General features: G+C 48.5%; 1 protein-coding gene across 1 annotated transcript in view; it reads left to right on the top strand.

Annotated features, from left to right (window-relative positions):
• LOC135211196 (mitotic checkpoint serine/threonine-protein kinase BUB1-like) overlaps nt 1-23,034 on the top strand; it is a 201,531-nt gene that overhangs the window by 36,132 nt on the left and 142,365 nt on the right. The window contains exon 8 of the mRNA XM_064244418.1: nt 8,398-8,404. Within this exon, the coding sequence (XP_064100488.1) occupies nt 8,398-8,404 (7 nt within the window). The remainder of the gene's footprint in view (nt 1-8,397; nt 8,405-23,034) is intronic.

Consider the following 23,034-nt stretch of genomic DNA (forward strand, 5'->3'; position numbering starts at 1 on the left):
AGTATTGCAAGCTTAAGGTAGTATTAGTTTGTTTTTGGAGGTTGGATGCGTGCGTGTCAAATCAACCCTTTTAGAAAATCGCACTGATAACTATGGGGCCCCACTATATTTTTCTTTCACAACTCACTGTTAATTAATTTTTCTTGGTATAATGGATGCTGTTAAAAAGTTTAATAATTGCTCTTAATTATGTTCAAAGTTGTTCCGATACGTAATACAAACCCTCGGTCCTTTAACAATAGGAAGTAGCTAGCGGCAGCTGGAACGGTCGTAAGCTTCGAACAAGGGAGAACGGTAGTTAACTGCTTGTCCGATCGTCGCGCGCCGCGCGAGGTAAACAAATCACTTTTGCTTTCGGCCGTGTGTGGGAAGGACGTGCTCATCATCGCTCTGCCCGCTTTGTCGTTTGCTTTGAGTTTGAGTATTTGCCCTCTCTTTCTGTATAAATCAGAGTGATTGTAAGTACTTTTGCATTTCTTTTGTTGATCATTGCAATGAGTGAAAGAAGAACTGGAGATATCACCACGCCCCCCGGTCGCCCGTAGTGTGTGTCCCGGGCGGGCTGGAGGGGCGTAGATGTGGGGGATTTAGATCGTTTGTCGATGTAGATCCTCACGAGGTTTGTACTCGTTGTCGGGGGCGAGAGTGCTCCCGCAACGAGCCCTGTGTAATATGTATGAATTGGTCCGAGGCGCAGTGGGTGGCTGTACGAGGGCAGGAAGAGACTTAGGCCGCCCAAGAAGTCATCGGAAAGTCCAGTGACTCCTTTGGTAACGGACACTTCGTCCTCTTTCCTGCCCCCCGGCCAGCCCCCACGGTTTGCGCCTTCCCCTGCGGGGGGGGTAGCGGAGTCCTTCTCTCTCTCGATCCGTCGAGTGTGGATGAGGGCGCCCGCTACCCGACGTCCAGTTGTACTCGGGGTCTTCCGTCCGCTCTGGGGGGGGTTCTTCTCCCCCCAGGCGTGAGGAAACCCCTCTAACTAACCCGACTGTTGCTTCCGCAGGTGTGCCATCAGCGAAGGACGACCTGGGACAGGTGTGGGAGTCGCTGGGACTGCAGGGAGTGCCGAGCATACAGGGGTTGATTCAGCGGTTGGCGGGGTCGGCAGTGGTCACTCATGTGCGGTGACCACTACAACAACCACAATCTCGACACCAGCATATGAGATGCCACCGCATCTGGTGTATACACCACATATATGTCGGTGACACCCACGGCTGCGATCCAAAAAACCCATTCCTGCCGTGCCAAAGAGGACGGTGCCACCACCACCTGGATTCTTTGTATTGCCGACCCCGGACTTCCGCTGCCCAGAGAGTACCCCCCTGGACCTGCCGCCAGTGCCGAGGATGACGGTAGCTGCCGACAGGACGCCTGGCTCTCCTGTGGTACCTGCCGTGCCTGCCGTACCTGTTGCTGTCCCAGCCGCTCATTCCCTTTCAGATCAGGGGCCTGCTGCTCATTCACTTTCAGATGTTCCTGCCGTTCCTGCTGTTCCCGGACCTGTTCCTGTTGTTCCTGCTGTTGGTGGTGCTGTCACAGTCTCAGGTCTTTCCGGACAGGTGCAGTCGGGCCCTGTTGCTTCGGCAACTGCCCCGGCTCCCTCATGGATGGAAGACCTGACGTCTGTCCTGCGGAGCCTGGCGAAGAAGAGGAGGAAGAGGAAGAAGGTGTCGTCGTCGTCTTCGTCGTCTTCTTCGTCGTCTGCTGCCTCTCCTTCCCCTTCGACTTCTAAGGCTAAACAGCCGAAGAAGAAGAAGGTTGCCTCCTCCCCCCCTAAGAAGACTCCTTCGGGATCTTCTAAGGGCCCGGCTCGCTCAGGCGAGCTGGGGAGCTCTTCTGCTGGTCCTCCTGTTTACCTTCGGGAACGGGGCCCGTCGCTTCTTCTGCGAAGAAGAAGTCGACGGGGTTGGGACCAGAGGTGCACCAGCCTCGGCTGTGCGTCCTCACCTGGTGCTAGCGGTTCTGCCGCTAAACCAGGTTCCGTCTCGGCCGCTTCTCGTTCGCGAGAAGCACCGGAGTGGACGCTCTTCCAAAGAAGACCGTCCAGCCAAAGTTTTGACGCCCGAGCTCGCTCGCCGTCAAGACAGCGGCGCGGAGCAGAAGACTCTCGCCAGGCCAGTGGACGCTCTCGCAGCGATCAACTGGCTGCTCGGGCTGACGTGACGGTCGCTGACCGGCCACGGGTTGAGGCGAGGAAGGAGTCCCCACGCCGGGCCGTACCCAGCCACGGCTGGTACCAGCGGTTTTGACGCCGCCGAGAGGACGCTGGCCGGTCTCGACGCGACAGAGAGCCTAGCAGGTCACCCGTCCGCCGCTCCCGATGGGACCGGGCGGAGACGGTGACCAGCGGCAGCTCGCCTGACGCAGAGATCGGTCTCGACGTTCTCAGCCGAGCCAATCGCCCCAGGCGAGCGGCAAGGCTAGGCCTGCTGCTCGACCGTCACCGCGGGTTGACGATCCGCAGCATGGCACTCACGCACGCTGGTCCTTGCCAGCGAGCGGGGGGAGCGGTCCCAGGTCTGTCTCTCCCGTACCTTCAACCTCCTCGGGCTATACCGGGTAGGAGCGAGGTACCGAGGAGCGATCACGAGAGGTGCGCCGCTCGTGACCCAGCTATGACGCCGTACGGCTCAGGCACGGTTCTAGGACCGACCAGAACGTACGCGCAAGTAGTTGGAGGCGACCGTCAGGGGTCTGTCGCTGTTTCCTCCTTCTGAAGGAGTAGTATCGAGGGATATGCTCTTGCTGGAGGGACTGGACGGTCCTACTCCACAAGACTGCGGTAAACTCCCGAGATACAGAGGAACTTTGCAGAGGTCATTAAGCTGATGCGTCTGCATAATGACCTTGCGGAAGGATCGCCGCTACCACGGGCAGAGCCCACGTGCCCGGCTCGAATCATTTTGGGGTCCCAAGAGGAGCCCAAAATGATGGTGGGGTTGCCGCGATCGGAGCTTGCGGACTCGGTCCTGGATCAGGTGGAGAATCTCGTCTCAGGACGGGAGGACTCGCTAAAGTCCGGACGGTCCTCTAAGCTGCTTCCTCCTCCTCTACAGCGGCAGAGGCGATTTTACGTGCCTTCGGAAGACCCGATACTGCCTAAAACAGGTTAACCCGGAGTTAGCGAGGCTGACTCAGGTGTGTCCCTGCAGCAGCTCCTGTCGGAGAACCTATGGTTCTCGCAGCAGGAGGCACTTGCCCTGGAATCTACCGCTATGGCAGCATTCCAGGCAGTTTCCTGGTTGGATTTGTGGTCCCTCACAATATCCAAAGTAGCGGCCGGCTCTGGGAGTTCTGCTCTCGAAGACGACGCTTCTTTTAGGAGACTGTGCCAGTCTGGAGGAAGAGCAATCTCTTACCTCGCCCATCAGACTGCTAACCTGTGGGCCAACTTGGTTCTTCGACGTAGGGACGCAGTCCTTACCCGAGTGACCAAGGGGGCCGGGGTGTGAGGCGGACTCGGGCTTCGAAATGGACCTCTTAGGAGTTCCCCAGCTCTCTTTCCTGGAGAGATGGTGGACGCTGCGGTGGAAAGGCGCGCACTGACGAGAGTGACCGCTTAGTTCACCAGGCAGTCTCGAAGGTTACTGGGCAATCTCGAGTAACTGCGGCCAAACCAAAGAGCTTGGCTAGCGCTTCCACGGCGGCGAAGACGGTTGCACCGTCCAAACCCCGTGTGAAGACTCCTGTTGTTTCAACTTCTGCTAGAGGAGGCCGCAAACCAGCCCTCCTCCCAGCCCTCCTTTCCCGAGGAGGTGCTGGAAAGAAGTCGAAACGAGGAGGGAAACGCTAGGGACGCGTTCCCCCTCACCTGCTGCGGAAGTGGGGGGGTGCCTAGCGAGCCATTGGGCGACTTGCCAGCGCTACGGCGCCGAGAACTGGATAGTAGACGTCCTTCGGGAGGGATATCTACTACCCTTCGAGTCTCGGCCCCCCCCCCCCCCTCATCTCCAAACCGGTCCACCTACAGACCTATGTCCGGGGATCAGCAAAGGACAACGCTCTTCGACAGGAGTCAAGACCATGCTGGCGAAACGAGCTGTAGAAATCGTGGAGGACCAGTCACCGGGCTTTTACAGCCGCCTCTTCCTAGTGGAGAAGGCATCGGGGGGCTGGCGTCCGGTGATAGACCTCTCTCCCCTGAACCGCTTCGTTCGCACGACGCGGTTCACGATGGAGTCAGCACGCTCAGTGCTCGACTCGATCAGGGAGAACGATTTCATGCTTTCAGTGGACCTGAAGGACGCGTATTTTCAAATACCCATCCATCAGTCCTCCAGAAAGTACCTCCGCTTCATCTTCGACGGGACGGTGTACCAATTCAGGGCACTTTGTTTCGGTCTCTCAACCGCCCCACAGGTGTTCACGCGAGTGTTCACTCTGGTGTCGGCTTGGGCCCATTCGAACGGGATACGTCTTCTGAGGTATCTCAACGATTGGCTAGTCCTGGCGAGCTCCCGCTCGCAGTTGCTACAGGACAGAGATCGACTCCTCAAGTTTTGTCGCGATCTGGGGATCGTGATAAACTACGAGAAGTCCGATCTCGAACCCAAGCATGGAAGATGAAGTACCTTGGTATGCTGATAGACACGGTAGCAGGGCAAGTCTTTCCCGCAGACTTGCGTATCAGCAAATTCAGGGAGGCAGCCGGCCGGTTCCTGTCTCGGCAGGAACAGGCAGCACAGCAATGGCAAGTCGTGATCGGCCATCTGTCGTCACTCGAGAAGTTAGTCCCTCACGGGCGTCTTCACCTGCGGTCTCTCCAGTGGAGGCTAAGGGAGAGTTGGTCTCAGGCCAAGGATCCTCCTTACTTTCCCGTGGCTATCACGGACAAGGTGAGGCAGGACCTAGCCTGGTGGCTCGACGACAAGAACCTCTTAAGAGGAGTGCCCATACGCACTCCCCCCCGGAGATGCTTCTGTTCTCAGACGCATCGACCGAGGGATGGGGCGCACACCTGGAGGAGTTGCTGACTGCAGGTGTGTGGGACCATCACGAAAAGCACCTTCACATCAATGTCCTGGAACTCAAGGCGGCGTTCTACGCTCTCCAAGAGTTTCAGGACCGCTTGGTGGGACACTCAGTGGTGTTGATGTGCGACAACACCACAGTAGTGGCATATGTCAACAAGCAGGGGGGGCTAGTGTCTCTTCCGCTCCATCAGTTGACGGTGCAGGTGCACGAGTGGGCCACGGCTCACTCGATAGAGCTGTCAGCACGCTACATTCCAGGCAAGAGGAATGTAGTAGCAGACAAGCTCAGCCGTCGGGATCAGATTGATAGGGACCGAATGGTCTCTACACCAAGACGTAGCGGAAAGGCTCTTCAACCTGTGGGGGCGACCGGTCGTAGACCTGTTCGCCACCCGGCACAACAGAAAACTTCAGGTTTTCTTCTCAGCTGTGCCGGACCCATGGGCAGCTGCAGAGGACGCTCTCCAACACCCCTGGGACAACCTCTTCGCTTACGCCTTTCCTCCCTTCTGTCTGGATTCGGAAAGTGATCAGTCGAGCGCCTGGTCACTTCCAATCTCAGAATGATCCTGGTGGCTCCCAAACGGTCCGCAAGCCGTTTGGTATCCGGACCTGCTGGCTCTTCTTGCGGACGCACGAGAGAGCTACCCACTTGGCACAACCTTCTAGCCCAGCCACACGTAGAACGGTACCACCAAGCAGTCCAGTCCCTTCAACTTCCCGGCTGGCTGTTATCCACCATCTCTTGCGAACGAGAGGCTTTTCTCGTAGCGCAGCAACAGAGATGGCTGGACACGTCCAACAGTCCTCTGCAGCTGTGTACCAGGGGAAGTGGGCCGTCTTCTGTGGTTGGTGTCGTAGACAGGGTTTGTCTCCTCATCGAGCCACTCTTCAGCAGGTAGCGGATTTCCTCGTGTTTCTTCGCCGAGAGAAGCTCCTCTCAGTACCCACAGTTAAAGGATATAGAGCCCGCCCTGGCTCTCGTCCTAAAACTTAGGGGACTGGACATCTCGAATTCGTTCGAGATCTCCTTGCTAATGAGGAGCTTCGAAAGGTCTTGCCCACCCAGGGAACTCAGGCCCCCTGCGTGGGATGTGACTCGTACTTAGGAGTTTGACTCGAAGACCCTTCGAGCCACTCCGAGAGTCGTCAGACAGGGATCTGACTCTCAAGACCCTCTTCTTGCTGGCCCTGGCATCGGCGAAGAGAGTAGGGGAACTACATGGCCTTTCTTATGATGTTAAACATACCAGAGGCTGGGGATCTGTGACGCTCGATTTCGTCCCGAACTTCGAGCTAAGACTCAGAATCCGTCGATCCCTGACGACAGGTTCGAGTCTTTCACGATCCCCTCCCTTCTGGACTTCACCGATAACGATGCGGATGAGATGCTGCTTTGTCCTGTGAGGGCGCTACGGCGCTATCTGAAGAGAACTCGACATCTCAGGCCTGAGTGTCGACGCCTCTTCGTTAGCACTGGGGTTACCAAGAAAGAAGTCTCCAAGAACCACGCTTTCTTTCTGGCTGCGTGAGGTGATCAGGAGAGCGTACGAGGCTGATGGTAGCGACGACATCCGTACGCTCCGACCGAGAGCCCACGAAGTCAGAGGTATCGGACCCTCCTTAGCGTTCCGTAAGAACTTCTTCGTGGCGCAGGTCCTGAAGGCAGGTGTCTGGGCCAACCAGACCACCTTCACGTCCTTCTACCTTCGGGATATTGCCCACAAGTCCTTGGATACTTTTTCCTTGGGACCTGTGGTGGCTGCTCAACACGTTGTGTAAGCTTACCAGCACCCGAGCAGGCGAACAGCATCGATTCCTGGTATGACTGGGAGATGAATGTGCGAATGAGAGTGTGACTGGCTTCTCTTCACCATCTTTCTCTACCTCTACCTGTGGGCAGAGGGATACGGTCGTTACCTTGCTGGAAGGGAGTCAGATGCAGGTAAGCTATTCAACAGAGCTCCATCCTATCTCCCCCCAGATGCTGAAGCCTTGCCGAGGATGGGGGGCTTAGGGTTCAGCAGCTGGGCCCTGATGCCTGGTGGGAACTACTTTCTTGCTGGGCCTTGGTGCCCAGCTGTTGATCCAACTAAATGAGTCAGCCCTTTTCCTTTTACTAAAACTTTTCTTCCTTCTGCTTCCTCCTTCTATAAGGCAACGGATTTTATGTTGATGACTTGGATTGGTTTTGGACATGATTTGGACTTGTTCATTGGAGTTTGATGGAGGGTGAGGATGGTTGGCATGCCCCCTCACCCGTAGAACTCGAGTACCTAACGTGGTCGAGCGAGGGGAAAGTTTAGATGTCAAACCCTGCTCTTAGTGCTGGGTCTGATCTCGACGGACATCATGACGCCTTAAGCACTGAGGGTGGGGTGTATATCTGGGTGGTACCCCCTAGGCAGCCCTGTATGGGATAACACTGTCCTCTAATGTGGCTCCATGGTGGGTGGGGGGCTACCTGGACGAATCGTAAATTCTACGTCTTATGGAGACATTAAAACCTTCTGTTGACGACTTAGGCAAGGATAAGGACAAGGAAAATTCTGTTAATTCCTCCATTGTGACTTTGGAGCCTTTTTCAAAGGACCTCCTTGTTACAAACATTTTATATGTGAAACCAGTCCCTTTAGACTGGAATTATGAAACTGTATTTAATGAATTTTTGCAAATTTGGTAAAGTAAAAGAAGTAAGGAATAGACTAGGCAAAAATTATTGGGTTTCATACAATCAACTTACTGTCAGATATAGACATAGCTAAGACTCCGTCGTCCCCGACAGAAATTCAAATTTCGCGCCACTCGCTACAGGTAGGTCAAGGTGATCTACCGGACCTGCCCTGGGTGGCAGGACTAGGAACCATCCCCGTTTTCTATCATATTTTCTCTGTCGCCGGTGGTATCAACATTGTTGTTATTACCTCCTGACTTGGATTCATTTTTCAACACTTTGATCAGCGTTTTTCGACTTTTGGTGACGTCTTGGATCGTGTTTTGGCATTCGCTACTGTGGACTGTTTTTTGGAATAACTCTTTTGGATTTTTCTCAGTATGTCTGATTCTAATGTGAGTGTGAGAATGTGTGTGAATGTAGGCTGCAGGGTGAGGATACCGAAAGCTTCGGTTGATCCTCACACTGTATGCGTAAATGTAGGGGGGTGCAGTGTTCTGCTATTAACACTTGTAAGGAATGCGAGAGTTTGAATGCAGAAGAATGGAAGACTTTGACTTCTTATTTGAAGAAGTTAGAGAGGGATAGAGTTAGAATGGCTGAAAGGTGTGAATTCAAGGCCTATTGAGCCTTTCAATAATAATTCTAACCCTACTACTGTAGATTCTCCCTATAAATCTCATTCTCAGTAGTCTTTTCGGTTTTATTCGGCATCGGAAATCGCCAATCTGAAAGCGACGATTCGAGACATGAAGTCCAAGATGGCGGACTCGAAAGGTAAGGCTAGTGATAGTGAAAATTTTAGTGAAGTGAGCCCTATCAGTGTTGTGGAGGGGGCGGGCGTTGATCGTCCCTGCGGCGCTCCCAGGCCTAGACCTCTTCCAAGCTCACATGCCCAGAGGAGAAGGAAAGTCGAAAGCCTTAAGGAGGTCGGAGGGAATCCCCAACGGTCAGACGTCCCTTCAGCTAGCTTTGCTTCATGGCAGCCAGCTCAAGGGGGCGCTATAGAAAAAGCGTCCTTCGCGAGTGTTTCTCGTCATCTCCCTCTCCCTCACCTAAAAAAGAGGGGTGGAAGGAGTCGAACTTATCGAGACCGCTGAAGCGTCATATGAAGCAAGACATTGATTCTAGCACGGAGCGCTTCTCGGATGACGCCCCGTCGGCTATTAAGAAGGCGAAGGTGGCGTCAACGTCACCTGACGCTTACGAGGAAGTACCCCATCATGCTTCTTCCCCGAGTGATGACGAAAGGCGTCAGGCACTAGACGTAGGAGAAGCGTCAAGGAAGATCATTATGGCGGTGCAGGAACAACTGTCATCTCTTGTGGGGTAGTTTTAGCGCCCCCGTCGGAAGGACGTGACGCTTCCTATTAAGAAGTCTCGTCCTCTCGCATCCTGCTCGGAAGTCGTCTTGTAGAAGTGAAGCGTCAAATCAAGAGGAGCTTAGACGTGACGCTCCGTCCAAGATTGTGACGCCGAGTAGGAAGCCCTTAGAAAGCGAAGCGTCTTCCAAACGCGAAGCGTCATCTAAACGTCAATAAGAGACGTCATACATGACGCTCGGAGAGCGGGAAGCGTCATACATGACGTCTTCTAAAGCGCGAGAGAAGCCGCAGGTTGTGACGCCTTCCAAGTCGATCAGAACGGGAAAAAGGAAAGACTTTCATTCCCTTAGCCCCTCTCCGATCAGGAGTTTGTCTCCCCCAGAAGAGGAAAGTTCTGAAAGGAGAACAGAAACTCAGGATTATCACGAGTTCGAACGAAACTCGGATGATGACGATCTTGGAAGAGAGGGCTTGTCCAACTATAAGGTGTTGACTACCCTGCTTCTGGAGGAATACGGAGACGAGTTGACTCCGCTGCTCCTCCTTCTCCGCGCTCGCTCTTTTCGAGTGCGAAGGTGAAGAAGACTTCGTCTTTTCTGAAGATGAAGCCCACCATCTCGATGAAGCGGGCTTTACACGCCTTAGGCGCCTGGATGAAGTCGAAGAAAGACTTAACCAGGACAGTATTTTGCATGCCTCCAGCAAGGTTAGCTGGGAAAAGAGGCATATGGTACAAGACGGGGGAGGATATGGGTATCGCTCTCCCTTCTACTACAGAGGCAGACTTTTCGACGTTAGTTGACGCTTCAAGGCGTCCTAGTCTTAATTCTGCCCGCATTACTTGGAGTATTTCGGAACTAGATCATCTCCTCAAGGGACTTTTCCATGTATTGGAAGTCTTCAGCTTCTTGGATTGGTCCCTTGGGGTGATGTCCAAGAAAGCTCACGATTCGCAGGGAATCGAACCTGAAAGCCCTGTTATGCATTTTGTCGTGCATCGACAAAGCAGTACAAGATGGATCTTTGGAAGTCTCTGCATATTTGGAGCAGGTCTTTTGAAGAAAAGGACAGTGTAGGGCGCCTTCTTAACAAAGGCAGTCTCGCATGCGCAGAGGGCAGCTCTACTATATGCACCTCTTTCGAACTATTTGTTCCCTTCTAAGTTAGTGAAGGACGTGGCTCACTCTTTAACTGAGAAGGACGCAGGATCTTCTGACGCAGTCAGCTAGGAAGAAGAAACCTGCTTTAGTATCGGACAAGAAAGGACCTAGCACTTCTACGCAGCCCTTTCGAGGTGGTCCGATCTCCAGACCTCCCGCAAGAAGGAAGGCTCCAGAGAAGAGAGGTAGGTCCGCCTTTCGTCCCTTTAAAAAGGGAAAATGAAACATTTCTCCTCCAAGCACCAGTAGGTGCCAGGCTCCTGCGACACTCCCAAGCCTAGACCTCTTCCAAGCTCACGAACACAGAGGAGAAGGAAAGTCGAAAGCCTTAAGGAGGTTGTGGGGAATCCCCAACAGTCAGACGTTCCTTAAGCTAGCTCTGCTTCGTTGCAGGCGGCTCAAGGGCACTATAGAAAGCTCCTTCGCGAGTGTTCTCGTCCTCTCCCTCTCCCTCACCTAAACGAGGGTGGAGGGAATCGAACTTGTCGAAACCGCTGAAGCGCCATATGACGCCTGACAGGGATTCTAGTCCGGAGAGTTTCTCAGATGACTCTCCGTCTTCTAGCAAGAAAGCGAAGGGGGCGTCAGCGTCACCTGAAGTGTACGCGGAAGTACCCTTTCCTTTTTTCCCCACCGAGTGATGACGAAAGACGTCATGCACTGGACGTGGGAGAAGCGTCAAGAGAATCATTATAGCAGTTCAAGAGCAACTGTCATCTCGAACGCAACGTCGGAAGGACGTGTCGCTTCCAATTAAGAAGTCTCGTCCTCTCTTACCTGTTCAACGACAAGCGTCATACAGACGGGAAACGGCTAAACGTCTTACAGAAGCGTCTAGTGCGAGAGAGAGAACAGGTGCTTACGAGAGTTTCGTACGCCAGAGAGAAGTAAGACGTCTTTTAGAAGCGACGCGTCATTGGAAACGGAGCATAGACATGACGCTCCGTCCAAATATTATGACGCCAAGGAGGACGCCTTTGGAGAGCTGAGCATCTTCCAAGCGCGAAAGCGTCATCGAGACGTCAGCAAAAGACGTCATCCATGACGCTTGGCAAACGGGAAGCGTCATGTAAGCATGAAGAGTCTTCTAAAATTCTAGAGAAGCCGAAGCTTATGACGCCTTCCAAGAATATTAGAGCGGGAAAGAGGAAGGATTATCATTCCCTTCGCCCCTCTCCTGTTAGGAGTTTGTTTCCGCAAGAAGAAGAATGTTCGGAGGAGAGCGGAGACCCTTTTAGATCCCGAGTTTAGAGGAAAACTCGGATAACGAATATAGTGGAAGAGAAGGTTTGTCTAACTAGAAGGGATTGACTAACCTTCTTCTTGAGGAGTACGGGGACGAGTTGACGCCCAACACCACCCCTCTTGCCTACATTCGGAAACAGGGAGGGACGCACTCCTCGTTCCTTTACGAGCTCGCGAGAGACCTATTACTTTGGACGTATCACAGTAACATCTCCCTGATGACAAGGTTCTTACAGGGAGAAAGGAATGTGAGGGCGGACAGGCTCAGCAGGAGGAACCAGGTCCTTCATACAGAATGGACTTTACACGAGGAAGTGTGTCTCGATCTCTGGTCTCTGTGGGGAACTCCTCAGGTGGAGTTCTTCGCAACATTTATTTCAAAAAAGGCTCACAGTGTTTTGCTCGGCGTGGAAGATCCCAGAGCACTTATGGTAGATGCCTTCCTGCTAAAATTGGTCTCGAGAGACGTTTATGCTTCTCCCCCATTCAAAATCCGGGGGTTAGTAATGAAAAGTTTGTGGCGTCAAAGGAGACGAGGATGACGTTAATAGCCACCTTTTGGCCGGCCCAGGAATGGTTCAAGGAGGTAGTAGAGTGAAGCGTAGACTTTCCAAGATCCCTACCCGGAAGGACGGATCTTCTCATACAACCATCATACCTCTCCGCTCTCGCTCTGACTGCCTTTCGACTATCGAAAGACTTGTCAGAGCGAGAGGCTTTTCTCGCGAAGTAGCAAGCGCGATCGCGAGAGAACGCAGAACCTCCACTACGAAAGTATACCAGTCGAAGTGGAAGGTATTTAGAAGGAGGTGTAGATCCAAGAAGTTGTCCTCCTCCACTACCTCTATAGCGGAAATTTGCGGATTTCCGGCTATTCCTGAGAGGAAAATCTCATCTAGCCGTATCCACAATAGAGGGATATAGAAGTATGCTCTCGGCTGTATTCAGGAACAGAGGATTAGATCGGGCAGATAATGAAGATCTCCACGATCTCATAAGGTCTTTTGAGACTTCAAGTATAAGGAACCAGTACCTCCGAACTGGAACCTAGACGTAGTTCTAAAGTATCTCTCATCGGAAAGATTCGAACCTCCTCATCGGGCATCGTTTAGAGACATTACCCGAAAATGCCTATTCCTATTATCTTTAGCTACGGCAAAGAGAATTAGGGAATTGCATGCTCTGCAGGATGAAGTAGCATTCAAGGGAGACTCAGCGATTTGCTCGTTTCAGACCCTGTTTTAGCGGAAAACGAGAATCCTACGAATCCCTGGCCTAAGTCATTCGAAGTCAAAGGCATGTCAAGTCTCGTAGGCAGAGAAACAGAGAGGTCTCTCTGCCCTGTTAGAGCTCTGAAGTTCTACCTTCAGAGAAAGCATCGAATGGGAGGCTCTAGACAAGGTCTTTGGTGCGCGGTAAAAGACCCCACAAGACTGATGTCCAAGAATGCGCTGGCATTCGTTGTAAGAAACGTCATTACAGACACTCATAAGGCCTGTCCTGACGAACAGTTACAACTGTTGAGAATAGAAGCTCATGAAGTTAGAGCTATAGCGACGTCTCTCTTGTTTCATAAGAATATGTCGTTAAAAACATAATAGATACGACATTTTGGAGATGCAACTCAGTATTTGCATCGCATTACTTGAAAGACGTGCGTGTGACATATGAGAAGTGTTTTTCTCTAGGTCCTTTCGTATCAGCGGATACGATTCTGGGTACGGGAGCAGACACCAATCCTTAAATGTTTATACTTTTCTTCTTTTTGGATATGGTCGAGTCTCTTCTAACAATAGAGGACTTAGGCTAGCACGGGCGGCCGTCTATGTTGTTTCAGTAAAAATTCTTGTCATATCCAATTAGTTGAGTATAATTTTTGAAAATTATGTATGTGTGCGTAGTGATTTTGAGTTACGATTGTTGTGACGAGTTCGGGGATAACTCTTAACAATCTGTAGTTCTAACGTATGGTTAGGATCAGGTGGTCGGGATTGGTTGTGTGGCTCCTTCATAAGGTGTATTGTCATATAAGTGGATCAGCACCCATTGACAAAGTCCTTTTAGGCTCTGCCGAGTAAGTGGGTAAGACCCCATCGGCAGACCCACAAGAACTCTTGGCCATAGATCATATATCTCGCTAAGTTTCTTGAGGTGATGCAGACTACTGGGCAAACACCCACGAAGTCTACCACCTATCAGGTAGGAACCAAGGTTTTATTTATACCTACAACATATGTTGTTTACCTGTCTATTCCATATAGAAGCTGTCTCTTACCCTCCACCGAAGGGTGCCAATCAGCTATGTATATATCTGACAGGTAAGTTGATTGTATGAAAAGATATTGTTAGGTTACAATAAAGTTTCATACATACTTACCTGGCAGATATATACAATTAAAGGCCACCCAGCCTCCCCGCAGGAGACAGGTGGAAGAGAGAAAATATGATAGAAAACGGGGATGGTTCCTAGTCCTGCCACCCAGGGCAGGCCGGTAGATCACCTGACCTACCTGTAGCGAGTGGCGCGAAATTTGAATTTCTGTCGGGGACGACGGAGTCTTAGCTATGTATATATCTGCCAGGTAAGTATGTATGAAACTTTATTGTAACATAACAATATCATTTTTTTGAATTTTGGGTATTTTTCAATAACGAATCTGAAGCTCACAGAGCCTACAGAGAGTTCAGATCAGATTCATTGAGTGTTGGACTCGCAGAGGCAAAAGAGGTCCCTAGGCATCTTGAGATTTATAGACCACCAAGTGAAATTAAAGATAATAGTAAAATTAGTAAAACCTCCAGATCACCAGACCCAGCTAAGTGGTTAATTATCACAACTCATGGTGAGAGAGGCAACCTCTTCAAAGTGAAGAGGTTGGTAAGCCAGAAGATCGGCAATGTTGGGAGTCCTGAATTAACTCGCTTTGGGCGTAATAGTTTCTTAGTTCATGTGAAGACAGATATTCAATCGATAATGCTTCTAAATTTGAAGCTTGATCCTGGGGAAGGTATGATAAAACAGGTAAAACCTCACTATAATTTTAGTTATGCGAAGGGTGTTATATTTAATGAAGATCTACATGAAATGGATGAGGAGGAAATTTTGGAAATGTGTCCGGATGTGGTTTGGAAGGTTTTTAAAGTGCCCCGCTCATCGATGCTTATTTTAACATTTACAAGTTCATCTCTGCCATCTGAAATTATTCTTGATAGTGAAATGATGAAAGTTCGTCCTTATAGACCGAGAGTGCTCCAGTGCTTTAAATGTTTTGGTTTTGGACACTCCTCTAACATTTGCACCAGAAATAAACTCTGTGAATCATGTGGCCAGCCTGAGCACGAGGAATGTTCTGGACCAGTAGTTTTGCGTAAACTGTAAGGGTGAACATCGAGCCCGTGATAAGAAATGTAGTGCATTCAAGAAAGAACAAGATGCATTACTAAAATCTCTTGACGAACACATCAGTGTGGGACAGGCCAAAAAGCTGTTGGGCAGGAAAACCTATTCGGATGCCTTGAAGGCACATCAATTGAATACTGCTGCTTCTGGTGCCCCTTCTGGTGGGGCTCCCCGGTGCCCTGCTGGTGGGGCTTTCCACACCCCCTCTAGTGGGGTACCCCGTGCCCCCCCTGTTGGGGCCTCCCGTGCCCCCCCTGGTGGGGCTTCTCATGGGCCCCCTGTTGGGGTTTCCCATGTTGCAGAGACTCTGGTCAAGCCAGGGGACCCTGTTGGTTCAAGGGTTTCAAGCCAGAGGTCTCAATATGTTGACGACTTCTCTCTGTCAGGGACATTGCCTGACATTGAGCCCTCACCTGATCTTGACATTACAGTGCACCGTGGAGATGACGGTGAGGAGATAGAGGCCCTCTTTGAGTTCGTCAGAAGAGGGCCCTTTCTCCCTCTTCGCCTCATTCACGGTCACTCAGCAATCATAGAAAAAACAAAAGTAAAACTGAAAGGGCAAGTGAAAGCCCATCTTCTAAAAGATCTGTAACACCTAGATCTAGGTCAAATAGTACAGGTAAAACTGAAAAGATCTCTCTCACCAGGACACAGATTCCTAAATTAGTAGGGAATTTTAAGATGCCTTCCTTTAAATAATGGCTCTCATGCAGTGGAACATCCGTGGCTTTATACCAAATAGAGAGCAAGTTCGGGTTCTGTTTAGGGATCATGATCTATCTGCAATGTGTCTTCAGGAGACAAAGTTGGGAGAGCACACTCCCAACTTGGGTTTTAATTATTCATTCCATAGGTCTCCACCCCTGATAGGTGTACGTGCTCAGGGAGGCACAGGCATCATAGTCTGCAAGTCTGTTAATCATAGGGTTGTGTTCAATTGAACACTGTGTTGCAGGCTTGTGCAGTTCAAGTTTTCAATCATAAATGGATCACTATTTGTTCTTTATACCTAGATCCATCACTAGAAAGTAGATTACAGGATGCACAGGGTAATCCTCGTCAGCTAGAATTAAACGATCTTCAGACATTGATAGACCAGCTTCCTAAACCCTTCATTTTGATGGGGGATTTTAATGCCAAGCACACCCTCTGGGGAGAGCCAAACTGCGACCGGTGGGGTTAATAATAGAACAGCTGCGACTTAAATGACATCACTTTGATGAATGATGGTTCCCCTACAAGACATGAGTTTTTTTCATAATACTGACTCAGCCATTGGACCTCACTATCTGCTCTTCGTCCTTGAGGTTAGATTACCAGTGGGTAGTAGACCAGAATGATCATGGCAGTGATCATTGGCCCATTCACTTAAAGTTATGAAAAATATTCCATCTCCATGTTTACCAAAATGGAAGGTAGGGGAGGCTGACTGGGGATTATTCAAAAAATCTACTGAAGTTGATCAAGATATAAAAGATTTTCAGAGCCCAACATCCGCTTACGAGTATTTAATCAGTATATTGCTGTGCGGTGCCATGCTGTCTATTCCTCGAACTTCTGGTAAGCCTCGTCGTCCTCTAGTACCTTGGTGGTGTGATGCATGCGCCTTGAGCCGAAAGATAACTAGAACTTGCTACAAGAGATATCGTAGATATCCTTGCTTGGTAAATCAAATTATCTATAAAAGAGCTCTTGCTAAGCAAAGAAAATATTTAAGCAGGCAAAGAGGGAATCGTTTATCAGATATATAAGTGAATTAAAATATGATTCCCCTATGTCGTTTGTCTGGAACAGAATCCGAAAGCTGCAAGGGAAATTTTCTCCATCTCCCTTGCCTATTTTCGAAAATTGATGGCTTCTTCATATCTGATTCATGGAGGAAGAAATTTGCAGAAACCTTTGGTAGGCATTTCTCCAATATATCTAGTGCCCTACATTACTCTCCTGCTTTCAGGAATATTAGGGATGGTACCACGGTTGTTCCTGCTGTAAGTTTAAATTCAGAGTCGTATAATCTCCCTTTCACCATGAAAGAATTAGATCATGCAATCTTGTTATCTTCCCCAACATCTCCTGGGGAAGATGATATACTGTACTCAATGATTTTTAATTTGCCTAGAAGTACAAAACAATTTCTTTTAGACATTTTAAACAGTTTTTGGCTTTCAGGAACTTCACCAGAGTCTTGGAAGATATCGATTATTGTACCTGTTTTAAAACCTTTTAAAGATTCCTTCCTTCCTAAGAACTATAGGCCAATTGCTCTAACCAGTTGTGTTAGCAAGATTTATGAGAGGATGGTCAATGCTCGACTTGTGTGGTATTTGGATTCAAAGAATCTTTTATCTAATCGGCAGTTTGGCTTTAGGAAAAATAGAAGTACTTCTGACCCTTTGATGTTCCTTACTCGGGAGATACAGAATGCTTTTGCTGTGCAAAACCAGACTGTTGCAGTGTTCTTTGACCTAGAAAAAGCCTACGACACGACCTGGCGAGGGGGTATCCTTTTGCAACTTGTAGAGTGGGGTGTTGTGGGTAATTTATTCTATTGTCTGAAAGATTTTTTGTCAGAACGTTACCTGAAAGTAAGAGTGGGCTCTTACATTTCTTCTGCTTTCCCTCAGGAAGAAGGGTTACCTCAGGGAAGCGTTCTTAGTCCAACACTCTTTAATGTAGCTGTCAACGGTCTACTAGAACAAGTTCCTGTCGGGGTGCATGGTCCTGGCCTTTGCTGATGATTATGCAATAATCTGTAGTAAGTCCACAGCTGTTGAAGCTTGTCAAATGATCCAGACTGCTATTAATGCTTCAACATCATGGGCCAGTGCTAAAGGGTTCAAATTTTCACCAGAAAAAACCAAAGCTATACGATTTTGTCGATTACGAAGAGTGGAAGAGATCCCTACGTTGTTTTTAAACGATTCGATTTTACCTTTATGAAGATAGCATTAAGTATCTAGGTGTTACATTGATAAGAAATTAACTTTTACTCAACATGTTAATGAAGTTGTATGTAACGTGAAACTTCGACTTAATATTCTTAAAGTTGTATCTAATTTTAACTGGGGGGCAGATCGAATTACCCTTTTGAGGATGTACCAGGTGTTATGCCTAAGCAAAATTGATTATGGTTGCCAAGTTTATGGTTGTGCGTGCAAGACAACACTGCAAGAAATTAGATGTTGTCATAATATGGCTTTACGTATTTGTACGGGAGCCTATAGAACTTCACCAGTAGAAAGCCTATATGTTGAGTCCGGTTTTCCCCCACTATTTATCCGTAGGGAGGAATTAGGCTTGAGAGCCATATCAAGAATACTTACGTCAAAGCTAAACCCTAACTATAAGTACGTTAGAGAACCAACTGACAGAGCCCCAAATAGACCGAGACTTCCAAAGCCGCTTGAGGTCCGACTAGCAAGCTCTGCCAGGGAGGTGGGATTACTTCCCCTGCAGTAGCTGAAATTTCGCCTTCAAAGTTTCCTCCTTACTGGAATAGGAACCATGCTAGAAATCTGCCCAATTAGGGACAGCAGGAGCAACAGTTCTGGTGAACAGTTGAGGGCAAGTTTCTTGGACCATGCTTCCGAACATGGTGATTCTCATCATATATATACTGATGGCTCGAAGGGTTCTGATGGTGTTGGTTGCTCTGTAGGTGACTGGTGGTAATATAATTAAAAAGAAACTTCCTTCTAATTCTTCTGTTTTTACAGCTGAACTGCTGGCAGTTTTGACTGCTCTTAAATATATCTTTTATAGTTCTTGTACCAACAAGGTTTTTACCATTTTTTACCGACTCTTTGAGTGTTTTATCTTCTCTAAAAAGCCTAGTCTCTTGCCATCCTTTAGTGCAAGAAGTACAAGATTGGTTTTATCTTTTAATTAATAGAAGAGGATTTTCTGTTGGATTTTGTTGGGCTCCGTCCCATGTTGGAATTGTTGAGAATGAGCGAGCCGACGCTGCTGCTAAGGCTGCAACTAGGCTTAGGCACATTTCCAACATGGGCGTCCCTGTATCTGATTTTAAAAGTACCATTCGATTTTATTGTAGAGACCAGTGGCAGGCCCACTGGTCTACTTTAGATAATAATCTTAAATTGAAATCGATTAGGCGTTCTGTTCATCCTTGGCCCTCATAGCCGGATGGATAGAAGGTCTGAGATAGTTTTAGCTAGATTGCGTATTGGCCACACTAAATATACTCACGGGTATCTAATGACGAGTGGAGCAGATAGGCAGGTTCCTCGCTGTTCCACATGTCATGTGGATTTGACTGTGGTGCATATTTTGGTGGAGTGCCCTCATTTTGAAACCAAACGTAGAGCTTGTTTGCTGGCAAATAAGTCTCTTGCCGATATTTTAGGTGAAGGTGCTCGGCAGAGCAAATTATGACATTTTTAAAAAATATTGGTCTTTTTTACGAATTGTAGTTTTCTTTTAATTGTTTTAGGTTTCTTGTTTGGTTTTTATAAATGAATGATTTGTATGTTAGATCGGTTGTGTGTATGTTTGTTTGTGTGACAGTGACTTTTTTTATTAAGAATTATATATAGCGCTGAACTGGCCCCTCGGCTCCTCGGCGCTTTGCTTATGTGCCAAAAATGTTATAATCTAATCTAATCCATCCTATCTCTTTAACTAGAGATAGGAGTGTATATCCACCACTTTCTCCAACAAGGGGGAGAAAGTGGATGCCTACATGAGACAAACCCATTACTTTACATTTGCTCATGTAAAGGAAAAAGTTCTTACAATGCTGGTACAAAGAGATACGCTTGCCTCTCTCTTAGTACTCGGCCCAGAGGTCTGACCATTGATCCTGCGGTGCACACCCCCGATCAATCGGACAGAGGCTTGGATCCCTCCCTCGCTCTTACGACCAGGGAGGCATTCCAGGGATGGACGAACACCAGTCTGTTCATCAAAAGACTCAGATTCCTCCCACCAAGAAGTGAGTCTTCCTATTGTTAAAGGACCGAGGGTTTGTATTACGTATCGGAACAAATGACAATTTGTCGAAAATTGCATTTTTCCTAACTATACAAACCTGAGGTCCTTTACATATAGTCCCTCCTCATGCCACCCCTCACTCTGCGTATTTTGCATGGGCCAAAAGCAAAAGTGATTTGTTTACCTCCCAGTGACGATCGGACAAGCAGTTAACTACCGTTCTCCCCTTGTTCGAAGCTTATGACCGTTCCAGCTGCCGCTAGCTACTTCCTATTGTTAAAGGACCTCAGGTTTGTATAGTTAGGAAAAATGCAATTTTCGACAAATTGTCATATTAAAAAAGTCAAAATGATTAGATGAAGTCAGCTGAAATTTTTTTTAAAAATTAGTATTGGACTTACCATGTAATTATATAGCTAAGAGTTTCACTCATCCGGCTGTTAAATTCTGAAATTCACAGGTTGCGCTAATTGTCTGTTTTGTTTTGGCTAGGTAACAATAACCCCTCCCACTTTCGGGGAAAGGGAGGAACCACTTGGTAAAGAGCTCAGTTTGTTTCTGCCGGCTGATGGCTACATATTGGTTGTCAGCTGCAGTTAATTCTGGAATTCTTGACTTCCTTTTGTTTATCAGCATTTGGTGAAGTATTATTTGCGTTGAGTTGGACGATATCTATTTAGATTTAGGTTTTTTTTACTTACAATAGAGATAGAAAGAGAAAGGCTTTAGCTAGAGCTAGTTCGAAATCAGCTAGTCAGGGATTGTCAGATTTGAATGTTCCTGTTGTTTCTCTAGCCCTAGTTCCCAGTTCTCTTGCTGTACCACCTTCTCAAGTTTCAGGCTCCCACACTCCCGAGCCCAACCCCATCGCCAGTCTAGAAGAAAAGCTTGAAAAATGCTTTTCACTGATATTTTAGATGATGGAGCAGCTTGGTTCATCATTGAAAGTCCTGATGGACAAGACAAAAAGTGAGAGTGCAGTGTCATTGGAGGAGGTGGCTGTTTGTCCCATCAACTCTCCTAGGTAAAGGTCACTGGCATACTTCCCAGTATATGGGAGGAGTCAAACTGGTAGCCCAAGGGAGGTTGGTGGGGTCTCCCCACGAGCAGTTGCCCCCCTCAGTTCAATCTGTTGTAGTTTCCCAGGTTGCAACAGAGAACCATTGGAAATGTATCTATGGAGGTGCATAAGTTGTCCAGTTCTGGAGACTCCTCTCCTTGTCGTCAGCGGTGCTCAAGCAGTAAGTCTCAGCCTCCTGTGGTTTCTGTAAAGAGGTCTAGAGTACTGAGCCCATCTTACAGCCATTGGGACAGCCCGGAGCAATTTTCTTCTGATTGCCTCTCAGAAGGGGGTGCTCCCCCCGTGCCCAAGACTCGTTGTAGTATGACTGCCCCACATCAGGATTCGGTGCTTGCAGCTCCTGAGGCACTTGTGCTGTTGGTAGCAGTCAAGCACTCATTGGCACCAAAACCCTCTACTATCAATAAGCCCCAGGTAGCACCTCTTGTGTGGAGTCACAGCAAGGTGCAGTTGCTCCCCATCAGTGTCTCCTCCTCCAATAACTTCCGCTGTTTCAGCCGAAGTGGACCCTATTCACCTGAAACTGGATAGCATTTTGGCCTTACTTTTTTAAAGTTCCCACAACTCAAGCGCCCACTTTGGCTTAGGCGCCAGTAGTGGCTAGTACATTTCCAGCACCCATAGGTGCGGAGCATCCTCAGGCACCCATTGTAGCTCCAACTCCCTAAGCTCCTCTGGTTGCAGATATGACTCAAGCTCCTACAGATCTTTCACCCATTTCATCTGAAGAGTAAGAAGTAGAGGATCACGCGGCCTCTTTGGCATATGTTGCCTTGAAGAAGTTCCTTTTGGCCTCTTAACTTGCCTTCTTTGTCCACAACTCCTTTGTCTCCCACGTTGACTTTAGTGATGGATATGCCTTCTGCTTCCTCCAAAGTACCGTAAATGGTTCTTTCTTCATTGGCAAAGAAACCTTCAAGGACATAGAAGCTTTGCATGCAGAAAAGAGGGATCAAGGCAGAACCTCTTTTTAGTTTTCCTCATTCGATATTGAGGTGGAGGCATCTTTCGTATGCCACTAAGAAAGTGCCTTCTTTGGGAATCTGTGACTTTCCAATGAGGACTTTTTTCTTTTGGGTTAGTAGATTTGGCCAGACATTCTGGCCAAATCTACTAGATTTTGTTTTCGGCCTAAGAACTAGCATATCTCTTGAACATCTTCAAAGTGTTTGAAGACATGAACTTTCTTGATTGGACAAAATTAAATCTTGCTTGGTCTTACCAGAGAGCTTTTCATCGGACTGGTTGGGAGTGTTGTCTTGTATTGATGGGAATTACTGATGGCTCCCATGAGCTAGCTTCCCTTTATATGCTGGGCACTATGAAGAAGAGGGAGCATTGGTGCTCTTACACCTCTGAGGAAGTTATGGCCACTCAAAGATCTGTGTTTTTGTATTCACTGTGGATAAAAAGCACCTGTTACTCAGTCAACAGTCCTCGACGTAGCTTCTGAACTGCAGAAGAGGAGCACTTCTGATCCTCTTGCTCAGTCCGCCAAGAGACCAAAGGAGACACCTGGTGTAGTGCGAGGCAGTCTCTTCCTTCAAGAGTTCAGCCCTTTCTGTCCAGACCGAGATCCTTCTCCCGTTTCAGAGGAAGTAATCATTTTGCATCGAAAGCATTCAAGGGTCAGAGAGGTTTTTGGCGCTTGCAGAGGTAGTTATGTCTTTTAAAAAGGGAGCAATAGAGCCAGTGCTGGACCTTCGTTCTCCAGATTTTTCCAATCGTCTGTTTGTGGTCCCCGATTAATCAGGGAGCTGGAGGCCTGTCTTGGATATCAGCACTCACCGTCTTTGTCTTGACAAATTTCAAGATGGAAACAAACCAATCAGTCCTATCGTCCATTCGCCCAGGAGATTGGATGACGTCCTTAGACCTATAGGACACATATTTCCATGTACCTATTTATCCCAGATCAAGGAAGTACCTTTCGTTTGTGATCGAGGGAAAGACTTAAATTTCAGGCTCTTTGCTCCAGTGTTATGACAGCACCTCAGGTTTTCACCAAAGTAATGGCTCCCATCGCAAAGAGTCAATACACGGAGGACCTCAGGAAGACTTGTTAGTACAAGAACTAGGAATTCTAGTGAACCACCAGAAGTCTCAATTGATTCCTTCTAAGGATTCAGTATTTGGGGATGGTAATAGCATCTTGGGATTTTTGATTTTTCTGACTGACACCAAAAGGATAGAATCTTGCCTAAAGAAGGTACAGGA

This window comes from Macrobrachium nipponense, chromosome 4 (assembly GCF_015104395.2).
Source record: "Macrobrachium nipponense isolate FS-2020 chromosome 4, ASM1510439v2, whole genome shotgun sequence".
NCBI lineage: Eukaryota > Metazoa > Arthropoda > Malacostraca > Decapoda > Palaemonidae > Macrobrachium > Macrobrachium nipponense.